Source organism: Syngnathus scovelli, chromosome 11 (assembly GCF_024217435.2).
Source record: "Syngnathus scovelli strain Florida chromosome 11, RoL_Ssco_1.2, whole genome shotgun sequence".
Lineage (NCBI taxonomy): Eukaryota > Metazoa > Chordata > Actinopteri > Syngnathiformes > Syngnathidae > Syngnathus > Syngnathus scovelli.
Genome location: NC_090857.1, coordinates 8,819,345 through 8,840,959, shown reverse-complemented (window position 1 = coordinate 8,840,959; position 21,615 = coordinate 8,819,345). Strand labels below are relative to the sequence as shown.

The 21,615-nt window shown below is 44.3% G+C and overlaps 1 protein-coding gene and 1 non-coding gene across 4 annotated transcripts in view; one reads left to right on the top strand and one right to left on the bottom strand.

Annotated features, from left to right (window-relative positions):
• The window catches only part of celsr2 (cadherin, EGF LAG seven-pass G-type receptor 2), a 37,318-nt gene extending 15,917 nt beyond the window's left edge, over window positions 1-21,401 (top strand). The window contains exons 2-34 of one of the 3 annotated variants that reach the window (XM_049733545.1): window positions 322-1,026; window positions 3,887-4,109; window positions 6,384-6,499; window positions 6,806-6,894; window positions 11,019-11,176; window positions 11,529-11,692; window positions 11,938-12,063; window positions 12,266-12,432; window positions 12,698-12,877; window positions 12,958-13,071; window positions 13,153-13,309; window positions 13,386-13,527; window positions 13,603-13,723; window positions 14,130-14,313; window positions 14,416-14,517; window positions 14,663-14,757; window positions 14,990-15,199; window positions 15,280-15,463; window positions 15,779-16,097; window positions 16,166-16,333; window positions 16,411-16,534; window positions 16,649-16,849; window positions 16,922-17,096; window positions 17,184-17,296; window positions 17,373-17,452; window positions 17,525-17,651; window positions 17,739-17,849; window positions 18,144-18,274; window positions 18,345-18,433; window positions 18,505-18,669; window positions 18,735-18,872; window positions 18,961-19,204; window positions 19,708-21,401. In XM_049733545.1, coding sequence (XP_049589502.1) covers window positions 322-1,026; window positions 3,887-4,109; window positions 6,384-6,499; window positions 6,806-6,894; window positions 11,019-11,176; window positions 11,529-11,692; window positions 11,938-12,063; window positions 12,266-12,432; window positions 12,698-12,877; window positions 12,958-13,071; window positions 13,153-13,309; window positions 13,386-13,527; window positions 13,603-13,723; window positions 14,130-14,313; window positions 14,416-14,517; window positions 14,663-14,757; window positions 14,990-15,199; window positions 15,280-15,463; window positions 15,779-16,097; window positions 16,166-16,333; window positions 16,411-16,534; window positions 16,649-16,849; window positions 16,922-17,096; window positions 17,184-17,296; window positions 17,373-17,452; window positions 17,525-17,651; window positions 17,739-17,849; window positions 18,144-18,274; window positions 18,345-18,433; window positions 18,505-18,669; window positions 18,735-18,872; window positions 18,961-19,204; window positions 19,708-19,729 — 5,444 coding nt within the window. In that variant the 3' untranslated portion in view covers window positions 19,730-21,401. The other 2 variants (XM_049733544.1, XM_049733543.2) reach the window with 2 other exon arrangements.
• trnac-gca (transfer RNA cysteine (anticodon GCA)) lies at window positions 6,664-6,735 on the bottom strand. The gene has a single exon. It is a non-coding gene; the product is annotated as a tRNA-Cys (tRNA).
• Window positions 21,402-21,615: the final 214 nt, after the last annotated feature.

The following is a 21,615-nucleotide window of genomic DNA, read 5'->3' as shown; positions in this document are numbered from 1 at the left end:
GTTAAGTCTATTATCATGTGTAAAAGGCATAGCAGGAGATGAACTCTTCTTTTGAACCGAGAATTTTAAGGAAAGTGTTTCATATAAGCGTCCTTCTATTGTAGGCTGTGTTTACACTTGGCAGGTGCGCTTGGAACTTTAGCGCCATCGCTTCAACAGTGCGGTTCACTCGGTCAAGTGGGAACAATATCACTTGAAACCTGCTACTAAGTGCAAATGTAAAAATAATACTATTTTTAATAAATGTGGGAGATGACGTGCAGATATTTAAAAATACTGTTTTAAGCGTTAACACAGTTAACTCTTTTTGTGCGTGTGTAGATGGCGTCCACTCCGTGTCGGCCCAGTGCCTCCTTCAAGTCACAATCATCACCGATGAGATGTTGTCCAACAGCATCACACTGAGGCTCGCCAACACCTCTCAGGAGCACTTCCTGTCCCTGCTGCTCGCTCAGTTCCTGGACGGCGTGGCTCGCGTGCTCTCGGCAGCCCCCGAAGACGTCGTCATCTTTAACATTCAAGACGACACCGACGTCAGCGCCCGCATCCTGAATGTCAGCCTGTCGGTGGCGGTGCCGGGCGACGCCCCCCAGCGGCCTCCGGGCCTCGGCGAGCGCGGACAAGACGGCGGCGGAAGAGGGGAAGAAGGAGGAGGAGTGGAGTTTTTTGGCTCCGAGGAACTCCAGGAGAGGCTGTACCTGAACCGCAGTTTGCTGGCTCAGATCTCCTCCCAGGAAGTTCTGCCGTTTGACGACAACATCTGCCTGCGCGAGCCCTGTGAGAACTACATGAAGTGCGTGTCCGTGCTCAAGTTTGACAGCTTGGCTCCCTTCGTGGCGTCCGACACCATCCTCTTCAGGCCCATCCACCCCATCGCCGGCCTGCGTTGCCGCTGTCCCACCGGTTTTACGGGAGACTACTGCGAGACCGAGATCGACCTGTGCTATTCCAAACCCTGCGGCGTTCACGGCGTGTGTCGTAGCAGAGAAGGAGGCTTCACCTGCGAGTGCATGGACGACTACACAGGTGAGAGGCCTCACTCACAAAACTAGCAATGAGAATGTGGCTTTATTCAGAAATTGGTGGACCATTTTGGGAACATGTTCAAGACCCACCCATGTTTGGTAAAAATCCATGATATAGAGAGACCATATTATTATAATTTCTTTTTAATCGTTCTACCTCTCCAACACACTTTGAACACATTTTAATTGACAAAACACACTTTATAAAGTATTTCCTTAGCTATCAAAAAAGTGCATGTAATACAAAACAGCCACTTTGATAGGCCAAGATTGAAGTCACCAATGATCACGCCCACAGCAGCGCACGCCTCCCTCTCTCACATCCACCACCTTTGTGCAGCGTTATGCCAGACGACAGATTTTCACTGTTCATGAGAGTAGAGCCCCTTGGCTAAAAAGAGTCACTCAGTTGTTATTGTCGTTGTCCGCTTGCAACTAATTTTGACAAATAGTGCGGGCTAAAAATCAAACAGTTACAAGAAAATTCGATTTCCATTAAAGAAGGTTTTTTTACGCGGAAAAATGTTTCATGAAAATTGAGAATTAATGTGAAATTTTGAATTCAGTTTTTCCATTTAAAAATATTTTAATGCTCCAACAGATAACTCAATTTTAATCAAAAAAAATATTTTCATTCCAATGAACTATTGCTACCAAGAAAAGCAGAACATATGAACAAAACCATGCTGCAGAGTGATGTCCCAAACATTTTTCCTACCCACACACTCTTCCATTACACCATATCCAACATTCCAATGCTTTCTCTCACCTGCCGTAGCACCTGAAATAGCATGTGGGCCCCCCCATCATCAGGTTGAACGCCACTTACATTTTCTCGTGCACGGCCGTGGGTGTCAGAGTTGAACTGTGGGCGCTTTTAACGGGAGTTGTCATGTGAGTGGGTGAAAGTGAGCGGATTTTCACTCTGGAAGCAGCAGACTGGGCTATATTCACAAGTTAGTGGGGGTAAGGGGGGGTGTTGAAGCTGTCATACTGTCACAGTCACTCACGCAGGTTTTATTCCGTGCATTTATTCTCTCATGACTTGAAATTGTGTTGATCAAAGCGCTCACCTTTGATTCACGTAGCTGCAATTAAAGGGGATGAACAATGTGAGGTATAGTTGAGCTCTTTACGGTGCACGGATGTGTGAATGCAATGCGTGTGCGTGGTTTGGATCTGTTGGACCGTAGGCGTTTGCCAGATGGTAGTGATGGGGGGAAAAAAAAACACAGAAGGAATTGTGGCCATCATTTTTAACACTCTTTCGAAAGACAGAGTGAATGATTTTGATTGCCTGAGTTGTTTTTTTTTTTTTGGGTTGCTGATGAAATGGATAGAGATGAATGGCCTTGCATGGTTAAAAAAAATTATAATCACAGATGTAGTCTACTTAAAAAATGCAGATGATTTTATTTTGTGCAACCACTCAAAAGGTCAACATTTGTTTTTTCAGTAGAATATTACTGCTGTTACTTATCAGTAGTGTCCAAGATTAATAGTGCCTCATTAATGATGATCCAAGTTAAGTGTTTTGATTGTATTATTAATTGTTTTCAAAGGCAGAATAATACATTTAATAATAAATATTACAAATAGATTGAATTTCTGCTAATGTGTATTCAAAAATCCCTTTTTAGCGACAAGATAACAAACAAACGAATGGCAACAACGTTCAATTGCAAATTTGCAATGGTGAAAATGTTGCTCACAACAACGCAAGCGAGTGAACAAACAAGAACACAGCGAGTTGTGAGAGAACACCCCCACTTTCCACACAGCCTGCTGGCTGGCACCCTCGCTTGTTTTTGGCATGCTGTTTGCGTTCATACTTTCATCCAGAATTCATTTATGGGCTTTAAAAGTGGCTGGAACAAATCTTCTTTTCAAAAGCATATTCACACTCTTGCCAGAAAATGACAACAACTTCAATGTATCTCTGAGAGAAGAATACAAAAACATGACAAATCCTGGCTGATCATTTAAGAGACAACAGTTTCTGCAGCGACAAACAAAACGGCTTGCTAAGAGGGAAAGGGCCAAAGTTTCCTTGTAGCGATCATGACCTCATTACAGGTACAAGTGTGTAATTAAAAGTTGAGCTCGGTGCTTCTTCCAGAGGGACGTCGATGCTCCTGTTACCTAGCAGCCTGACAATGTTCCCCGAGCACGTACGTCTCGGAGGAAATGTCTTCTCTTGCTTCTTTGGCTCATTAAGCCAAGCCTGATACGTTTTTGCCAAAGGTGTAAGTAAGTGTTGGAAATAGCTTGTGAACAAATTTATTTACTCTGTTGGACACTTGAAGTGTTGTCGTTAACGTTTCAGTCGAGCGCACTCTCATGAATACGAAGTCGTGGTCAAATGGACTATTTTGTAAATTTTAAGCAAGCAAGTTTGTTTTCTTCCGTGCTGACATATAGAATTCTTGAATATTTTTTGCATAAATATTGACTCTTGTATGTCAATGTTTCATGAGTTTACGCTTGTTTAATATCCAGGGATTAGTTTATGGTGCTTTAGGGAATAACAAAATGACATTTTTAAAATACATAATTTAACATAGGCTCATATTCCAATTGCATTGATCATTTATGCATGTGTCAAGTAAACTTTAAAGGCATCTTGCGCCCATCTGCGAGGTGTCTGTGCAATTTGCCGCCTTAATGATTTATGCCGGCGGAAAGTGCTCACATGTGGTCGCTGCTTATATTAACTAGTTTGAATTATTAATCGGGAGATGGTGAGTATTTGTCACTCTGAGCTCTGCACCCCGTTGTTGCACCTACTTGGCAATGGAAGCTTAGCAGCATTGTTTTGTTGTGGTTCATCATCATGATTTCATTTTTTTTTTATGTCCTAGGCGAGCGCTGTGAGCTGTCTTCGCGCTCAGGCCGCTGTGCTGCGGGAGTTTGCAAGAACGCCGGCGTGTGCGTGAACCTCCTGGTGGGCGGCTTCAAGTGCGAGTGTCCCTCGGGCGGCTACGAGAAGCCTTACTGTGAGATGACCACACGAAACTTCCCTCCAAACTCCTTCCTCACCTTCAAGGGTCTCCGCCAACGCTTCCATTTCACCGTCTCACTCACGTAAGTTGAAATAATTGCAATTTATAGATAGCTACTTTGCCATTTGCAGGGTCATGTGTGGGGCTCCCTCTGGTGGTATGTGAAAGAATTGCTTAATTAAATGTTCAAACTGTATGTAAAAGTGGCAATTTATTAATCCAGTCAAGTGGATTTGTTAAGTGCAGTTCAATGGTATGTCACGTTAGTGTAATAAATTCGCATTTAATCTGTAAACATTAGTTTAGGTACTATTCCAAATTAATATTTATAAATCTAATACACTTTAATTGACTTTGGCCTCCTATGCAACTTTATTTTCAATGTCATTATTGTGGTGCTACTTGGAAAGCAAAGCATTTAATGAGATGCTAATAGGTTTCATATCAGATTGTCATTTTCGATTTACACACTGAATCGTTACCTAGATTTCAGTATATTATTTATATCAACAACATCACCTGCAAAACCTCTGTTACGTGTATCATCCGCCTTACCTGTATCCTTGACCTTGTATGACTTATATTATTTCTAGCAGCCCCATTACTTTTTGTGCAATGTGACTCAGTTGCTCATCCACCTCCACACACCTCTCAGGGTATCATTGAACATCCAGGCCTCTTCCGTCAAGCCGCTGCAGTGTCACATTCTAGCACCTGACCTAAAAATAAATGCAGAACCACCGCTAAACAACAGAGCACATGACATCTGTGCACTTGCTGGCTTTTTCGTGGCTAGTGGAAAGAAGGAAAAGTGAGTTGAGATCCTGCAGTCAGTGTGGGAGTAATGTGAGTGCTTTCACCTTAGAACTTAGTTTTCAGCCATTTTCTTTGGCCTCGAAAGTTGTTCGGTGATGATCAGAAATGAAATCGGCAATAAAAGTGTGTCAATTTGAAATCGGATGTTGCCAAATATCTAAATTTGCATCAGGGGTCGACCCTCACAATGTCCGCACTTGAAAACGATACCCCCCTTGTGATCCTTCCGGGCCCGGCCCTCTTTTAAGCCCGGCTCGGATGTCGGCGTCTTTTTTGATGGAGAACTGCCCCGACTAGTTTTGAAAGCGCTCTTCATTTCAGTAGCAGGTCACGTAAAAGGTGCCGATACTCCAACCCCCCGAGGCAGGTGAAGGAGAACAAGTGGCGGTGACACCTAAACCGACGCCGATCGGGTTTCGCTCGGGATCAATTTGTGTTATGATGGACAGATCAGAATGTAAATAGGTTGGCTTAGGAATCACATTGGCAGGGCCCATGTGGAAGTGTTTTTCAACCTTGTTGTGGAATGCTCACATGCACGTTACTCTTGATTCCTCCTCAGTGCTCACGTCTTACCCATTGCAACATCGCGTGACATGGCCCCCCAACATAAGGGCAGGCTGGTTGTTTTTTTTAACTGATGGGTGCCTAATGCGACACAAAGCGATGTGCGTGGTTACTTCCAGCTGATTACTCTTATGGTTCCAAGGGCCCCGAGGGAGGTTAAGGTAGTGGAGCCTTTTAAATTGATACGTCAAAGACGAGAAGGGGCTGTCGAGGGAGAGAGTCAGAATCGTTATTTTAGTCGGCATTTTGTGGATTTAGTAGGGCGTTTTATGAATTCATTGTAGAAGAACATTTGACTTATTATTTTGTCCCTTAACTTTGGAAATTGGCCATTTTTTGTGTTTTATTTTTTTGCTATTTTTTTCATGTGGTTATAGTTGTCCTATACAATGTGTTAATATGGAGAAAAAGAAAAAAAATGGCTTTGAATTATTGAATTTGATATTGTTAAGCTTGTTTGCCCATCACCCCTTGGTTACCCATTGTGATCCAGATGCAAACATCGACTCAGTAATCTGCCGAAGCCGACTTCTTCCTTCTCGCTTCTGCCTCCGTGCACTAATAATGCATCCCCCCCTCATCTTCCTACTCACTCACTCACCGCCACGTCCGACCCACTCCTCACTTTGACGTCGGCCTAGATTTTCTCATGTCTGTGTTGTTTAATGTGCCCATCGTTATTCATGGCACACTTCCTTTGTGTGTCTTCGGCCATCTCTCTGCTGTAAAGTTCTCTTGCTCGCAGTCATGCTTATCGTTTGTTATCGGTTATGTGTAACGCATATTATCATCTCTATAAATCAAGCTGTCGCAGACCAAAACAAGACTGGTGATTCTCTGCATTATTTCTCTAAATTAACAATTTTTTTTAGATAATTTCGTTTTTTATCACATTTGTAAATACTTGACATTATTGATTTCTTTTTATGTAATAGACAACAGAGTTGACCTTTTTTTTGTGTGTGCGTGCTAGATTTGCCACGAAAGAGCCCAACGGTTTATTGCTGTACAACGGCCGCTTCAATGAGAAACATGACTTCATTGCCATGGAAATCATCAATGAACAGATTCAAGTCACCTTCTCTGCAGGTAATAAATGTTCGTATTAGTTCAAGACTCCTTTAGATTTGCAAAACATCTCACCAAATATTGACGATATTAAAATTTTAGGTTACATTTTGGACTACAAAAATCCTCCATAAGCAATCTCATTTTGACAAGTGTCAAGATTTGTGAAGTCTGTAATATTTAAAAGGGGGCATCCGGAATTGAACCAGAGACCTCTTGATCTGCAGTCAAATGCTCTACCACTGAGCTATACCCCCACATGAAAGATCTAGTCAACTGTCCCTGACTGAGGGTCAAACTTTTATCATTCTTGGTCCTGATTTCCAGGTGAAACCAAGACCACCGTTACACCTTTTATTGTGGGCGGCGTGAGCGACGGCCAGTGGCACGTGGTGGAGATCCACTACTACAACAAGGTATGTTCTCAGCCCACGTGCACTTCCCACTTTTGAATTATGGCAGCACATTCAGCTGACAGAACCTAAGACAAGAACACTAACAATCCAGACAAAAGTTAATGAGTGCAATCCTGCTTTATCTGCAGCAAAATGTCAATCAGAGGTCTGATTCCATTGAAGGCTGCATGAATGAGTGACAAAGCGGGAGTGAAGCCACTTTGTTGGTCCGTCACATCCATGTCGCTAAATAATAGCTGCTGACAAAATGATCATCCAGAAAGTTGCCACAGGTTTTTATTTATGTGGGTGGTGGACATTTTCTTTGCAGATGTTGCGACTAACGAATTTCTCCATACCAACAAGTCAACATCTCAATCAGTGAGGAATGTGCGGATCTGTTGTCTGTCTGCGCTTTCCCAGACGGAATGTCACATTTTAAAGCATTGAGGAAGCCACTTTGCATTATAAAGATGCCCACCACCCCCCGACCCCACTCACCCCTGCAGTTCACATTTTCTATTCAATGTCTGTGATAGCATGTCTCTGCCCACAAAAGTGATGAAAGGGGCTGGGAAAACTTGTCCCCTTGCCAACGACCTATTATGGACTCTTTAGTCAACTTGCTACAAAAAGATGACTTTTTTTTTATGCTGCAGTAACATTCCCATGTCTTTGTACAGTAAACGCTCTGTGGTAAGCGTCTGCGGTCTATATGGTCAAAGGTTTTTGGACACCTTGTATTTAAAAATACATGAAGTGAAGGAGGAAAAACAATTTTTAGCCTAATATTAGTTGCCTAAGTCATATTTGTATGTTTTTGGAATAACAAGAAAAAAAAATTGTTATAGATTTGGTTACAGTAAATTAGAAATGACTGAGACAATTAGGCTAACTCGATCTCTAGCATAGATAGATAAACAAGGATTTGATGAAGTGAATATCATCTTTTGGTAATTTGATAATTTACCATGGCTCTAAAACGGTTTCATAGCAACTTAAGCACCAAAGCACAGTTAAGGATTGCTGAATTATTGTTGTTTTGTGCCCCGGGAGTGGAAAAAGAAACATCTCTTAAGTCTTCCTGACAAGTTGGAATCATTTCCAAAAATGTCTTCTTAAGAAAAAAAACATGAAGACTGATTCCTTGACTTTTGGACTGATCCATCCCTCCTCACGTGGCGAGAGGTATCAACGTGGCTCCTCCTCCTGGAGATATCCCACGATGACGCGCCCCTATCAGCAGGGGGTGGGGCCTAATGCTTGGGAGGGGTGCGTTTGAGATTGAAATGTGGCTTTCATGGTAGCCGGGGCTGTGGAGAATGGCAATGACCGCAGCCTTTGTGCGTGGCTCTGCTCCCTTTGGGACCGCGGGCAGTGAATGATGCGCCCCCGGGGAAGGTTCCTCACTCTGTGTTCTCGGGCGAGCAGGAGAGCAGCGGAAGAAAAGCGGCGAGAAGTATTGACTCGGGTTTTGAACGCTGCGCTTCAGGGCCCAGTTCTCTTGTTGCTATGGTTTTTCCAGTCAATCTTAGATCACATATGCGCGTGTGACTTCTCTCATGCTCCCTTTGCCCACCTTCTGTCCCCCTTTTGTATCGAGAAACTCATATTGCCATAATCCTCCCATCATGGACATCCAAAGTCGGACTTGAGCAAATATGTACATTCCAATCAGGGTTGACAGGACGGGCCTTTGTGTGACCAAATGTCATCCTGACAGTCAGTCATTATTGGCGAGTCAACATCCGTGACTGATGACAGGAGAGGTCAGCGAAGGAGCGTCCAATCTGGAGCGCTGCCTGTTCCGGACCTTTCACAAGCGAGGGGAGGTGGGAAGGGAGTGGGGGCAACACCGTGAAGGGAAAAAAAAGAGCATGTCGGATGATTTCACCGTTGGCCGATTCAAACGCCGTGTTTGCCTTTTTCATCATCGACGAATTTGTAACACGCTGGCCGGCTGAAAAACAAAATAAAGAACCAGTTGACTTAACAAGATGGGGATGAATGGCTGGGACTTGAATGGACTAAATGTATGAAGACATTTTGGAAGTGAAACACACTCGGGAGACACTAGCACAGTCCAGTACATCCAATAGAAAAGATACTCTGTGCAAAAAAACAAAAACAAACAAAAAAACAGAGAAGGGTGTTATTAGCAACACTATAAAATTTGAATGATTAAAAAAAAAAATGGTTGGACAAAATGATATATATTATCAATTAATTATATAATATATAAACGAAGGTTTAGTTTCAACAACAGGTGAAATTTTCGGGGTAAATTTCATAACCTCAAATTACATCGCATGGTAAAATCTGTATAGCGCAAACTATAATGGATCAAATTAAAAAACAAAAAAATTTAAATATTTTAAAAATCTGGCATGCAAGCAAACACATTTTTTTTAAATAAACCTCAAAAAAGGACACATGAAGTCATTTGCGAATAAAATTCTGTTGACCACTGTTATTATCTTCAAACATATTTTTTGAAAACCATTCTCTGTAAACACTTTACAGTCTTTAACATTTGTACAAATTTGTAGGCTTCAGATTGCCAAGCTTTTTATTTTTTGGAAACCACCATATGTTGTGATGTGGTCTACAAATGAACTGTGTCCTCTTCATTGTCACAAATAAGAGTAGACCACAAGTCATTTTCTGTCCCCACGTGTACAATTTACACTAATATAACACATATGCAAACAAGTGCTTAATGTTTTGATGCAACAAAGAAAATAGAGATGGGACACGAACGGATCCATTTCACTTGGAATGCACTGTATGACATATTCCATATTTTTCTTGCTTCATTTAGCGACATCAAAAGGGGCAACATGAGAAACAGCCAAGTATGATGAAGTGTGAGACAATTTCACAACTGTTAGCATCACACGCTAAACAGCGGCCCTCCACCACGATCTAACGATCGTACATTCAAAGAAAGTAACCAATTCATGTGGTAACGTGGTGGTGGCGGTTAGCGAGTCCACCTCAAACATAGGGTTCAGAGTTTGAATCTTGGCTCCATTGAACATTTTTCTGGTTGGCGTGCGTCTGGTGTATTGTCTCATCTCTGTGTATGTGATGGGCTAAATCCTGCTAAATCCTGTCTGACCAGCTGACGACGCAGCGCCGTGCCCTCTCCTGCGGTCAGTCAGCTGCGCAGCGGGGGGGAGAGGGCGGGTCTGCGTTGTTGGCCATATCCTCGCTTTACGTTTACTGCAGCAGCTTGAACCCGTGCTCAGGGTTAATATGAGCTTGACGTGACCTCAGAGAAACTGCCCAGTTTGAGAAGAGGTTGTGACCTTTATTCATAGATCATCATTCTTGGCCTGCGCTGACCACACCCACTCCACCCCCTCCTAGTTTTGTTGCCCTTCAAAGCCCGCCTCCTCACAATTGGCTCCTCAGACAATGAAGACGACCCTTTGTTGACAGGGATGATGTCCTGCCGAGAGCCGGCCATTTTAGCGCGTGTGTGCGTTATCTGGCCATACGCTGCCGTTAGCTGTTGTATTGTTGTGCGAATTATCCAAATGCACAACAGCAGCTGTAATAAGCAGATTTTGAGAACTGAACGGGAGGCTGAAACAGGCTCAAGGCAAAAGATCATTCGGCTGATCTCTCCCAGTTTCAAAGCTACGCCGCCTAATCTGCAAAAAGCTGTGTGCAGCTTTGCACTGGCTGGAATTTCTGCTGATTTAATAATCGAATAATCCTTTCCTCATTGTGGCAGAACAATACAATATTTTCTTAACACTGCTATTTATGATTGCTTGTTAACTCCAAAATACTGCATTGTCTCAAAATAGCCGTGTGATTCTACTTGTGCTTCCTTTCATACTTTCATCTGTCAATCTGAAGAAGCTATTTTTGCAGTTGAACGGACACAACATTTTGCATGAACAGAAAACAAGCCACCGAAAGGAGCCACGGACATTAGGAAGTACTTGCAGTAAAGCACTCTGTGGAAAAAAAATGTAATTGGGTAAATTCTGCCTGAATTAAAAATGTGACCCAGTCACTCAGTAACATCAATAATGATAGTCATTTTTCACAGAGGATAAAGAATATATGCACATATGAGGCTTGTTGATCACTTCAAATTTTCACATCACATTTTTTTTTTTCTCCCACAGCCCATCGTAAACCAGGCCGGCCTGCCGCAAGGTCCCTCTGACCAGAAAGTGGTGGTGGTTACCGTGGACAACTGCGACAACCCTGTGGCTCTGCGCTTCGGCCATGTGATTGGACACTACACCTGCTCCGCTCAGGGAAGCCAATCGGGGAGCAAAAAGTAAGAACGTTTGAGGAAATTCTCCCGCGGTGGTGTTATAAATAAAGTTCTTGCCGAGACATCCTCTCATGATTTTGTTATTGACGTCCATAATTTAGCACATTACTTCCTTTGCAGTGGGCTCATTAAGAGTAAACTCGTGAAACGAAGTTCCACATCTCCAGGGTGTTACTTTTTCCAGGATGTTTACTACTTTTCCGATTTTATCTGCAGGCACTAATTGTAGGACTGCGCTCTATTTCTGTTATGAATTTTTTAGCCGTTTCTCCTTTTATGAGAGCTGCTGATGTTTTTTAAGAGGCAATGCAAAACTGCGCAACGTATTAAATGTTTATGCGTTCTGTGCCATCAGATCACTGGACCTGACCGGTCCGCTGCTCCTCGGCGGGATCCCTAAACTTCCAGAGGACTTTCCGGTGCGCAACCACCAATTTGTGGGCTGTATGAAGAACCTGCGTGTGGACAACCAGCGCGTCGACATGGCCGGCTTCATCGCTAACAACGGCACGCTGCCAGGTATGTGGCGACGCTGTCCGAGAATCAATAGCTCAGGCGGCTTTGCTTTAGTGGAGTTTTGTAGTCAGTGTGTGCTGCCAAGTGAGAGAGAGTAAACACTGATTAGAATGAGCACAGCAGGGAAGACGAATCAGGAGGAAATGACTGCAATAGTCTGCTACCGTCCCTTCTTTGCTGCTCTGATGAAATAATGAGGTAGGAACACATCAAGCATGAAGGTGAATCTTTTTTTCTCACCTTCCCAGGATGTTCTGCCAAAAGACACTTCTGCAACATTAACCCTTGTCTGAATGGAGGGACCTGCGTCAATCTGTGGGGCTCCTTTAGCTGCAACTGCCCGCTCGGATTCGGGGGGAGGAACTGTGAAAGAGGTGAGGCGCAAAGTGTTTTTGGGTCTGCGCTAAGAATCCGTCAAGTCATTAAACCAGAAAAGCAGCAAAGGGGCGTTTGCAGTATGGTGGGAGTGAACACAGCCGACTGACTTCCAGCTCAATAAAAGCGCCTCCACTCGTCCTTTCAATTTGAGTGCCTTTCGAGATTCCACCAAATATGAATATGATTTGTTCTCCACAGCGATGGCCAACCCGCAGCGTTTCCTGGGCAACAGCCTGCTGCAGTGGAACAACCTGGCGACGACCACCTCCGTCCCCTGGCACGTAGAGCTGATGCTGCGCACCCGTCAGGCCAGCGCCATGGTGCTGCACATCTCCGCCGGCCTGCGACACAACCTCACTCTGCAGGTGAGATCGTGCTTGGATTGAAACACGGAGACTTGAAACACAAACCTAAACGCTCATGTTTGCTGCTTGTTGCATCAGATCCTATTTTACTGATCGTATGTTGCAATACACAGAAATTTCATTTTATGGTGACAAAGTTGACTGCTACTTTTTCCTACTCCAAATGTAAATGTTTTTATGCTTTTAATAGTCTCCTGCTCTGTGCTTTTCTGTTATTGATTCACTCCCCTCCCTGCTGCCTGTGTCCTTTTCTTCACCTTTGCAGCTGCGCGGTGGGAGCGTGCTGATGGGCCTGCACAGGGGGGAAGACTCCACGCTGTCCCGCGTGGAAGAGGTACTGGTGAACGACGGCGATTGGCATCATTTGCAATTGGATATCAGCAGTTTGGGCGGGCCGGCGGGCCACCATAAAGCGGTTCTATCAGTAGACCAAGGACTCTACCTGGTGAGAAAACATGGCAATATTTATTCATGACAATCTTGTTGCCGGGCAGACCTGCACTGAATGTCGTCTGTGTGTTTCAGGCCAGTATGCTGGTGGATGGGCAGTTGCAGGAGTCCAAGCTGAAGGCTGTGAGTGTTGGAGGCTTAGAGATGCCTGATGGGAAAATTCAGCATGGCTTCCGAGGATGCATACAAGTGAGATCCTTCTCCAAAGAGAATATATTGGCTCACACTCCTGCATAAGTTCATTTCCAGCCTGTGTTGGTCTCTGTCCAGGGTCTGCGGGTTGGTGGCGCTCTGAGTCTGAGTCAGGCCAGGAAAGTGAACGTGGAGGTGGGCTGCAACGTGCCCGACCCTTGCAGCTCCAGCCCGTGTCCCGCCAACAGCTACTGCAACGACGACTGGGACAGCTACTCGTGCACGTGTCGTGCTGGTCGGCATCATTTCACGCAGACGGATCCATTTATCACATGACCCACTACAGGATTGTGTCATTTTCTTGTGTGCAGGTTACTACGGTACCAACTGCACGGACGCGTGCACGCTCAACCTGTGCGAGCATGATTCCACGTGCACCAGGAAGACCAGCTCCCCCCGCGGTTACACATGTGACTGTCCGCACAACTACTTTGGCCATTACTGCGAGAAAAAGTACGGTGACACCACATTAAAATCCCGCCGTGTGTATGCTGGAATATTTTAAAATATATGCTTGTGTCCCTGCAGGACTGACTTGCCCTGTCCCCGAGGTTGGTGGGGTCACAAGACCTGCGGGCCGTGTAACTGTCCAACTGAGCGCGGGTTTGATTCGGACTGTAACAAGACCAGTGGAGAGTGTCACTGTAAGGTTAGTATATGCATGTTTGAGGTTAGGTGAAATTAAGTATTTTTTTTCAAATGCTTCTACCAGGTCGATTTTACTGTCAAACTAAACATAAAATAAAAAGAATTTCATGTGAATTTAAAGGAAGGAAGAAAAGTGTGCTCGCTGAATGCTAACACATAATGGAAAACAGCATAAACCGGCTAACGATTAGCATCAATGTTGCAATGTTATAAGTCTTTGACGAACAGATATTTGAACACAATCGGTGCATCAAAACATGTAGACAGACAATATAACATTATTCACAGGCAGATATTATTCATTGGCTGCAAAAAAAAAAAATACTTCATTGGTTTGTGACTGGATATCTGTATTATATTGCCCTCTGGTGGACAATAATCACAATTTGTATTTATGCCCTTTGCAGGACAATCACTACCGTCCCGAAGGCAGCGATACTTGCCTGCTGTGTGACTGCTACCCGGTGGGCTCCTTTTCCAGAACATGTGAGCGCGAGAGCGGTCAGTGCCACTGTAAAGCAGGCGTGATCGGACGGCAGTGCGACCGCTGCGACAACCCCTTTGCCGAGGTTTCTTCTAACGGTTGCGAAGGTAACAGCCCATCAAATTTACACTCAGGTTCATCTCCAATTCCAATGTTCTGCGTCCTAAATATTTTTCCATTTTCCCCACGTTCTGCTCCATCTGTGCCAGTCATTTATGACAGCTGCCCTCAGGCCATCCAGGCTGGAATCTGGTGGCCCCGGACCAAGTTTGGGCTCCCTGCAGCGGTCCCCTGCCCCAAGGGGACTTTGGGTAGGACGTATTTTCACTATCTTATGTTCCGATTAGCATAAAATAATGGCAATGCACGGAGGTCGCCTGGAGGCTTTTTTTAAGCTGCAGTCTATTTCCCCACCTCATGTAATAACAAGTCACACCTCCTCTTTTTCCTTCCCAGGCACGGCCATTCGCCACTGCGACGAGCACAAGGGCTGGCTGCCTCCTAATCTCTTCAACTGCACGTCGGTCACCTTCAGCCAGCTGAGAGCGCTGGTGTGTGATTTCTCTCTATCGTTGGTCCTTAAAGCAATTGTTAATATTTGTCATACATAGCCATTTTTTATATATTTTTTTTTCATATATGATTTATAGTCTTCTTAAAATAATGGCCTAAGTCAAATTTTGACAAAAAACATCTCTTTGGGATTCTGCTAAAATCAGCGACATATTAAACAATTGGGTTCAGTATTTCTTGTTTGACAGATTTCCTTCCATCTTCTCCCAGTCTGAAAGGTTTTCCCATAATGCATCACTGTTGGACTCAAGCCACGTCCAACAAACAGCGGCCATGTTGGCCAATGCCACTTTGCACACAGAGAAGTACTACGGCAGTGACGTAAAAGTGGCCTACGGACTGACTCAGAAGCTTTTGCAGCATGAGAGCAAGCAGCAGGGATTCAACCTCACGGCCACGCAGGACGTCCACTTCACCGAGGTAACAAACAAACACCACCATGCCTCTTCATCCTTTTCAAATATGAGGGTCCCTGATCTCCTCTGGCTCTCACCCTGCAGAACCTGGTCCGCGTGGGTAGTGCCATTCTGTCTCCAGACACTCGTCCACACTGGGAGCTCATCCAGCACACGGAGGGTGGCACGGCGGCACTGCTGCGCCGCTATGAGGAATATGCCAACACTCTGGCGCAGAATATGAGGAAGACCTACCTCAGCCCTTTTACCATCGTCACACCGCATATTGGTGAGCCTCTTTACTAGGGCTGTATGATTTTTCTAATTTGCAAGTTTTACCCTTAATAGTGCAATTACAATTAAATATGTAATTCTTTTTTACTCCTTGAGTGGTAAGATGGTGCCATAGCGCCCTCTGTTGGTCAGCTCACTGATTTTAAAACTACTGACATTCATCCAGCCAGCCCTTTTCAGTACCACTCATTCTTTTCAAAGTCAATGGTTACAGGAAACTGTGATTTTTTTTAATTGCATACATTCATATATGTAGATAATTTGAATTCTGAATAATAATAATGGCCCTATTTAATTTTGTCCTGTGCAGTCATCTCAGTGGACCGTCTGAAAAAGATGAATTTTGCCGGAGCCAAACTCCCCCGCTACCAGTCGCTCAGGGGCCCCCGTCCCGCCGACCTGGAGACCACAGTCACCCTGCCCGACTCGGTTTTCCAGCTGCCCGTGGACACCAAGGGCCACAAGAACCTGGACGCTTTCCCGGAATCGTCGCTGAGGAACCTCTCCGCCAACAGGAAGCGACGGCATCCTGACGACAACCAGCCGGACGCCGTCGCCAGCGTGATCATCTTCCACAGTCTGGCGTCTCTGCTGCCTGAGCGATACGACTCTGACAAGAGAAGTCTCCGGTAAGACTCGTGTGCATGTGCTCCCATATCACAAAAACATGCAATTCCAAACAATTTGTTTCCCCCAGTGTACCAAAGCGTCCCGTAATCAACACCCCCGTGGTGAGCATCACTGTGCTTGACAACGACGAGCTGCTGAAGCACCCGCTGGACAAACCCATCACCGTGCAATTCCGCCTGGTCACCACCGAGGAGCGCTCCAAACCCATCTGTGTCTTCTGGAATCACACCATACTGTTGAGTGCACAAACATACAGACAGAGAGGGTGCTGTTGTTGTTGTTGACTTGCTTGATTATTGCCTTTTATATCAGAGCTGGAGCAGGCGGCTGGTCATCAAAGGGTTGTGAGGTGGTCTTTCGAAACAACACTCACATAAGCTGTCAGTGTTATCACATGACAAGCTTCGCTGTGCTCATGGACATCTCCAGGAGAGAAGTAAGAATGCAAATTATATTTGGGCAGAAAACTACTTGCAACACGCCAAAAACCGACCAAGCCTTTTATGAAACTATGGGGGAAAAAAAATTGTCTCCATGTTGTTTTCATCAGAACGGTGAAATCCTGCCTATCAAAATCATATCGTGGAGCAGCGTTGGAGTCACCTTGGGCTTCCTCTTCCTCACCGCGGTCTTCCTCCTGAGTCTGAGAGCCATGCAGTGCAACAAGACCAGCATCATGAACAACGGCGCCACTGCCCTCTTTCTCTCTGAGCTCGTCTTCATCCTGGGGATCAATCAGGCTGACAATCCAGTGAGCCTTTTTATCCCCCTTTTGTTCAGTAGAGTCTTCAACTGGTATTTAAAAATCTTCTTCTCCTACCAGTTTTTGTGCACGGTCATCGCCATCCTGCTGCACTTCTTCTACCTGTGCACATTCTCGTGGCTTTTTCTGGAGGGTCTGCACATGTACCGAATGATCAGTGAAGTCCGAGACATCAACTATGGGCCCATGAGGTTTTACTATCTGATCGGCTGGGGAGTACCTGCCTTCATCACAGGTCTGAAAACTTATATTGTCGGAAAATGCATCTCCTGTCCCTTTCTGCCATATGCCATTGCCTGACTAAAATCTTGGGTTATGGCAGGTTTGGCAGTGGGATTGGACCCCGAAGGCTACGGCAACCCAGACTTCTGCTGGCTCTCCATGTACGACACCCTCATTTGGAGCTTTGCTGGACCCATTGCTGTGGCGGTGTCGGTGAGTCCTGTTCGTTTCTTCAAATTGACTGCCTGGAACAAGAAGCAGCAAGGCAGTTGGATGTTTGTCTGTGCAGATGAACATCTTCCTGTCCATCCTGTCGTCCCGAGCTTCTTGCTCACTGAGACGTCAAAGCTTGGACAAGGAGCCTCGTGTGTGAGTTTCACACCAGTTCACTGACTATACACAACAGTTTGTTTTTATTTATAAATATTTTGTCTCGTGCAGGTCGGGCCTGAAGACAGCAGGTGGTGTCGTCTTCCTGGTCTCAGTCACTTGCTTCCTGGCTTTGCTCTCTGTCAACAGTGACATGATCATTTTCCATTACTTGTTTGCTGGCTTCAACTGTGTGCAGGTGTGCCCTTTAAATCAATGTTACTGTTAATTATTATTATTGGCTAGTGTTTTTCTGTCCTTCAACATTGACTTTGTTGTCATCCAGGGTCCCTTCATCTTCATCTTCCGCATTGTGTTCAATAAAGAAGCGAGGAACGCCATGAAGTACTGCTGCGGACACAAACATCCCGATCACATGATTAAATCCAAATCATCAGTGAGTCCCTCACCACTATGTGACAGTCACACAACTCAGTATAGGTTCCAGATCTTTATGGATGTTATGGATAACAGAAATCAAATACAGCAAGAATAAATATTTGAATACAGCTCCTAATTAAAACACAATTGAATATAAAAATCATTGTCCATGTAAGAAAAGACGAAGGTCAAGCACGAACCCTTGAGGCACACCAAATGTGACGTAATGATAAAATTAATGAAAAACACACTTGAATTAGCCAAGACCTAAATTAGACCTACATTTAAACTATCATCTCTCCTCTTCCAGGACTACAAATGCAACACCACCTACATGGACGGCAAGTTGTACCATCTTCCCTTCGGGGAGTCCAGCGTGTCTCTGAACGGCACCATGCACAGCGTCAAGAGTCAGCACAGCTATGTGCCTTTCGTCCTCAGGTAAGGAACCAAGAGCGGGCACAAAGAGGTGGCGCTGGATGGCACTTTTACAGCTCTCGTATCTTTTCAGGGACGACGGTCTGAGCACCAGTCAGGCGCACATCGCCCTCAATGACCAAACGTCGCTCTTTCATGAAACCAACGAGCGTGTGGATGACGGTAAACAGAATCCCACCCACCACCACCATGTTCTCTATCATCATCGTCCTCCAACTCTCATATGTGTGCAGACCGTGACAGCGACTCAGACAGCGACCTGTCCCTGGAGGACGACCAGAGCGGCTCCTACGCCTCCACGCACTCCTCAGACAGCGAAGATGAGGAAGGTCCACTGCCTCCTGAGGAATGCTGGGAAAAATTGGCTTCCAATGGAGTCAAACGGCCTCAAGCACACGGTACAATGACTGTTTTCTTATTTGCAACATCAATCGTCCCAGGCTAAAAAAGTTTTTGTTTGCAGACAGTAGCAGACTGTACTGGCCTGCAACAGTGAGTGAAGGCGAGCCAACAGACGGGCTTGAGATGAATCCCGAGTCATCAGACGCAGTGACCGTGCAGCTGCCCTCCTTGCCCAACCTTCACGCCCACCCCCACAAAGGTAAATGGCTAAATAATTGCTTCAAAAAGGCTTCTCCTAAAAAGGATTTGGAAAGTATTACATCCACTGATTTATATGTGGCCCACAGGCATCTTAAAGAAAAAGCAACTCTCCCCGATCATAGAGAGAAACGGATTCAACCGCATCCACAACGAACTGTGCGGCGGCGGCGCTCCGGGCTCGTCGTCCCCTCGCGGTTCTGCGTCGCCTCTCGGCTCGTCCTGCAGCGAGCGACTGGTCGGTGGCGCTAAGGCCGGCATGCCTGAGCAGTTGAACGGTATCGCCGTGAGCATCAAAGCGGGAACGGTGGACGGTGACTCGTCAGGGTCAGAGTGAGTATCCACCTACGTGATTGTCTTAGTTGAGACATCTGATGTGTGTCACCGTCTTTAGTGTTTGTCCTCTGCCTCATGTTTCACCTTTTGACACACGATATTGATGAGGGCCCGTCAATAAAATTCTGAATGAAAGTTAATTATTCATCTTATATTTACCAATATACCAAAGCAGATTTATAAATCAATTTAGCTTTGGTGGATGATAATGAGCAGCATCCCAGTAGACACAAATAATAATAATAATGATCTCATTTTCTCTGTCTCCCCTGCCTTTCCAAATTATTACATCAAGATTTTTATTCTTTAATTTTATACCCTGAAGCACGGATCCTCATTCAGATCGATCAGGATCTTCTGATTGCTTCTTCATTTAAGCATCTGTCATCCATACCCACCACCTCCGTTTGTGTATGTGTGTCTTTCATTGTTCCTTGTTTTGTTTTGTTTTATTTTTGAGTTACGACTCTCCCTCCACCGTTTTGTTTTTCTCCCAGCAGCCACTGCAACACCGCCATGTGAGCGCATTGTCCAAGGGGTGTGTCTTTGCAGGTCATAGAGCCTCCTTCCTCGTCGCTGGGACTTCCCCTTTAAAATATTTCTGAAGGATGGATTGTATGTGTCTGTATGTGTGTGAGCAATGTACCATAATGAGAACTTAAGTGGGCCAACTCCATTTTTGTCATTGTGCCGGATTGAAAGTTTTATAGCTACGATAATATTTGTGGGATTTAGTGGTGCTTTGAGGCAATTGATATTTCCGACACATTTTGACATTCAGTATTAATGGTACTCACTGTCGTTTATTCTTTATCCTCTGTGGGGACCTGTGATGAGCTGAGCAGCTCAAACACAATGGCCAGTCAATTGATGCAAAGTGTGACAACAGTTTCTTTTTAATTCTATATTATTTCATTTTGTAATTACTATATGTTTTGTAAAATTAAAATATGAAATTATAGAGTGCATTTGCCTCATTAAAAAAACAAATGACTATTTTTTTGGGGGGGGCTGGAACGGACTAATTCATTCATTTCAATGGGGAAAGAATTACTTGAGCTTTACAAGTGTTTTGAGTTGCGAGCGTGTTGAAAGAACAAATTCAATTCATGTCTTAAGGCGCCACTGTATTTAATTTTACTGAAGTTGTGAAATATCTTTGTCATTCCAAACATTTGTCGAATCAATAGTTCACTTATGGTGACATACAGATGCACCGGCACTCAAGCTAAAGCACTACCTACATACTGTCTTATCCTCACTCTGTAAAATGTTATTGCGTGAGGTGAAGACTGCTTTCATGGGTGTCTGAAAGACCTGAATTTTCTCCGTCAATTTCTGCACTTAACTTTCAAATTATTTTCAAAATGGATTTAGCCCACTCTAATTCTTAATTGCTCACGTGTGAGTGTGTGTGCATGCCAAAGCTCAGGCTTGAGCACACTGACAGAACATACTGTATGTATCTCCCTTTAAATAATTTTGTTTACATACTTGAATTTTTAAATATGCACTTTTTGTTTCATTTGTTGCCCTGGTTGTCTTTTTTCCCCATTTTGTATTTTTTTTTTCAGTGCACATCTGTGGAACAATAAAGATGTATTGCCTCTGTGTGCATAGGATGACAAACATTCAGGGAACACTTAGTTAAAACGACAAGATAAGATTGGACTGCGCTCAGTGGATGTGTGTGTGTGTGTGTGTGCGTGTGTGTGCGTGTGTGTGTCCAAGCAGCACTAACAATCAAGTGAAGGTCATTATTCCTGTGAGTGAATTTCATTCCACGATGGTTCAAACAAGGGCACACATTTGCATGTGTATGTACACTTATTAAAAAAAAAAGAAAAAAGACTTTTGATACTATTTTTGTCATTTTGGAAATCAACATTTTTATATGGACTTGAAGCTCTATTTGTTTTTAAGCCGATGGGAGGAGACATGATGTCCATCCATGAATTAACAGCTTTTTTTTTTCTAGAGTAGCTGTGGAGCATGTCTTTTGTAAAATAATTGAAATCCATGAAAACTGGCGGTGTAATCTGTTTTACTGTACATTGTGTAAATGAAAGTAAATATGTAAACTTGACATGATTGTAGGAATGTCTCTCTTTGTATCTACTATTTGCCATGTTGACCAACTGTGGACTTTAAATGTGTTTTCATTGCAACGCCATTAAAATAACTTGACATTTAATGCTTTGCGCCTGCAGACATTAAAGATGATAATGAAACATAACGACGACCATACTATAGCGCACATGCAGACGTGAGGAGCGTAGAATTCAAATAACCTCTCGATTCTATTCCATCAGTATGGTGAAGAATTGAACTGCAAACGCATCCAAAATGAAAAACCATGTCGCGAGTGTAGCAGAGTTAATGCTGGCTTTGAGCTGCTCCATTAAACG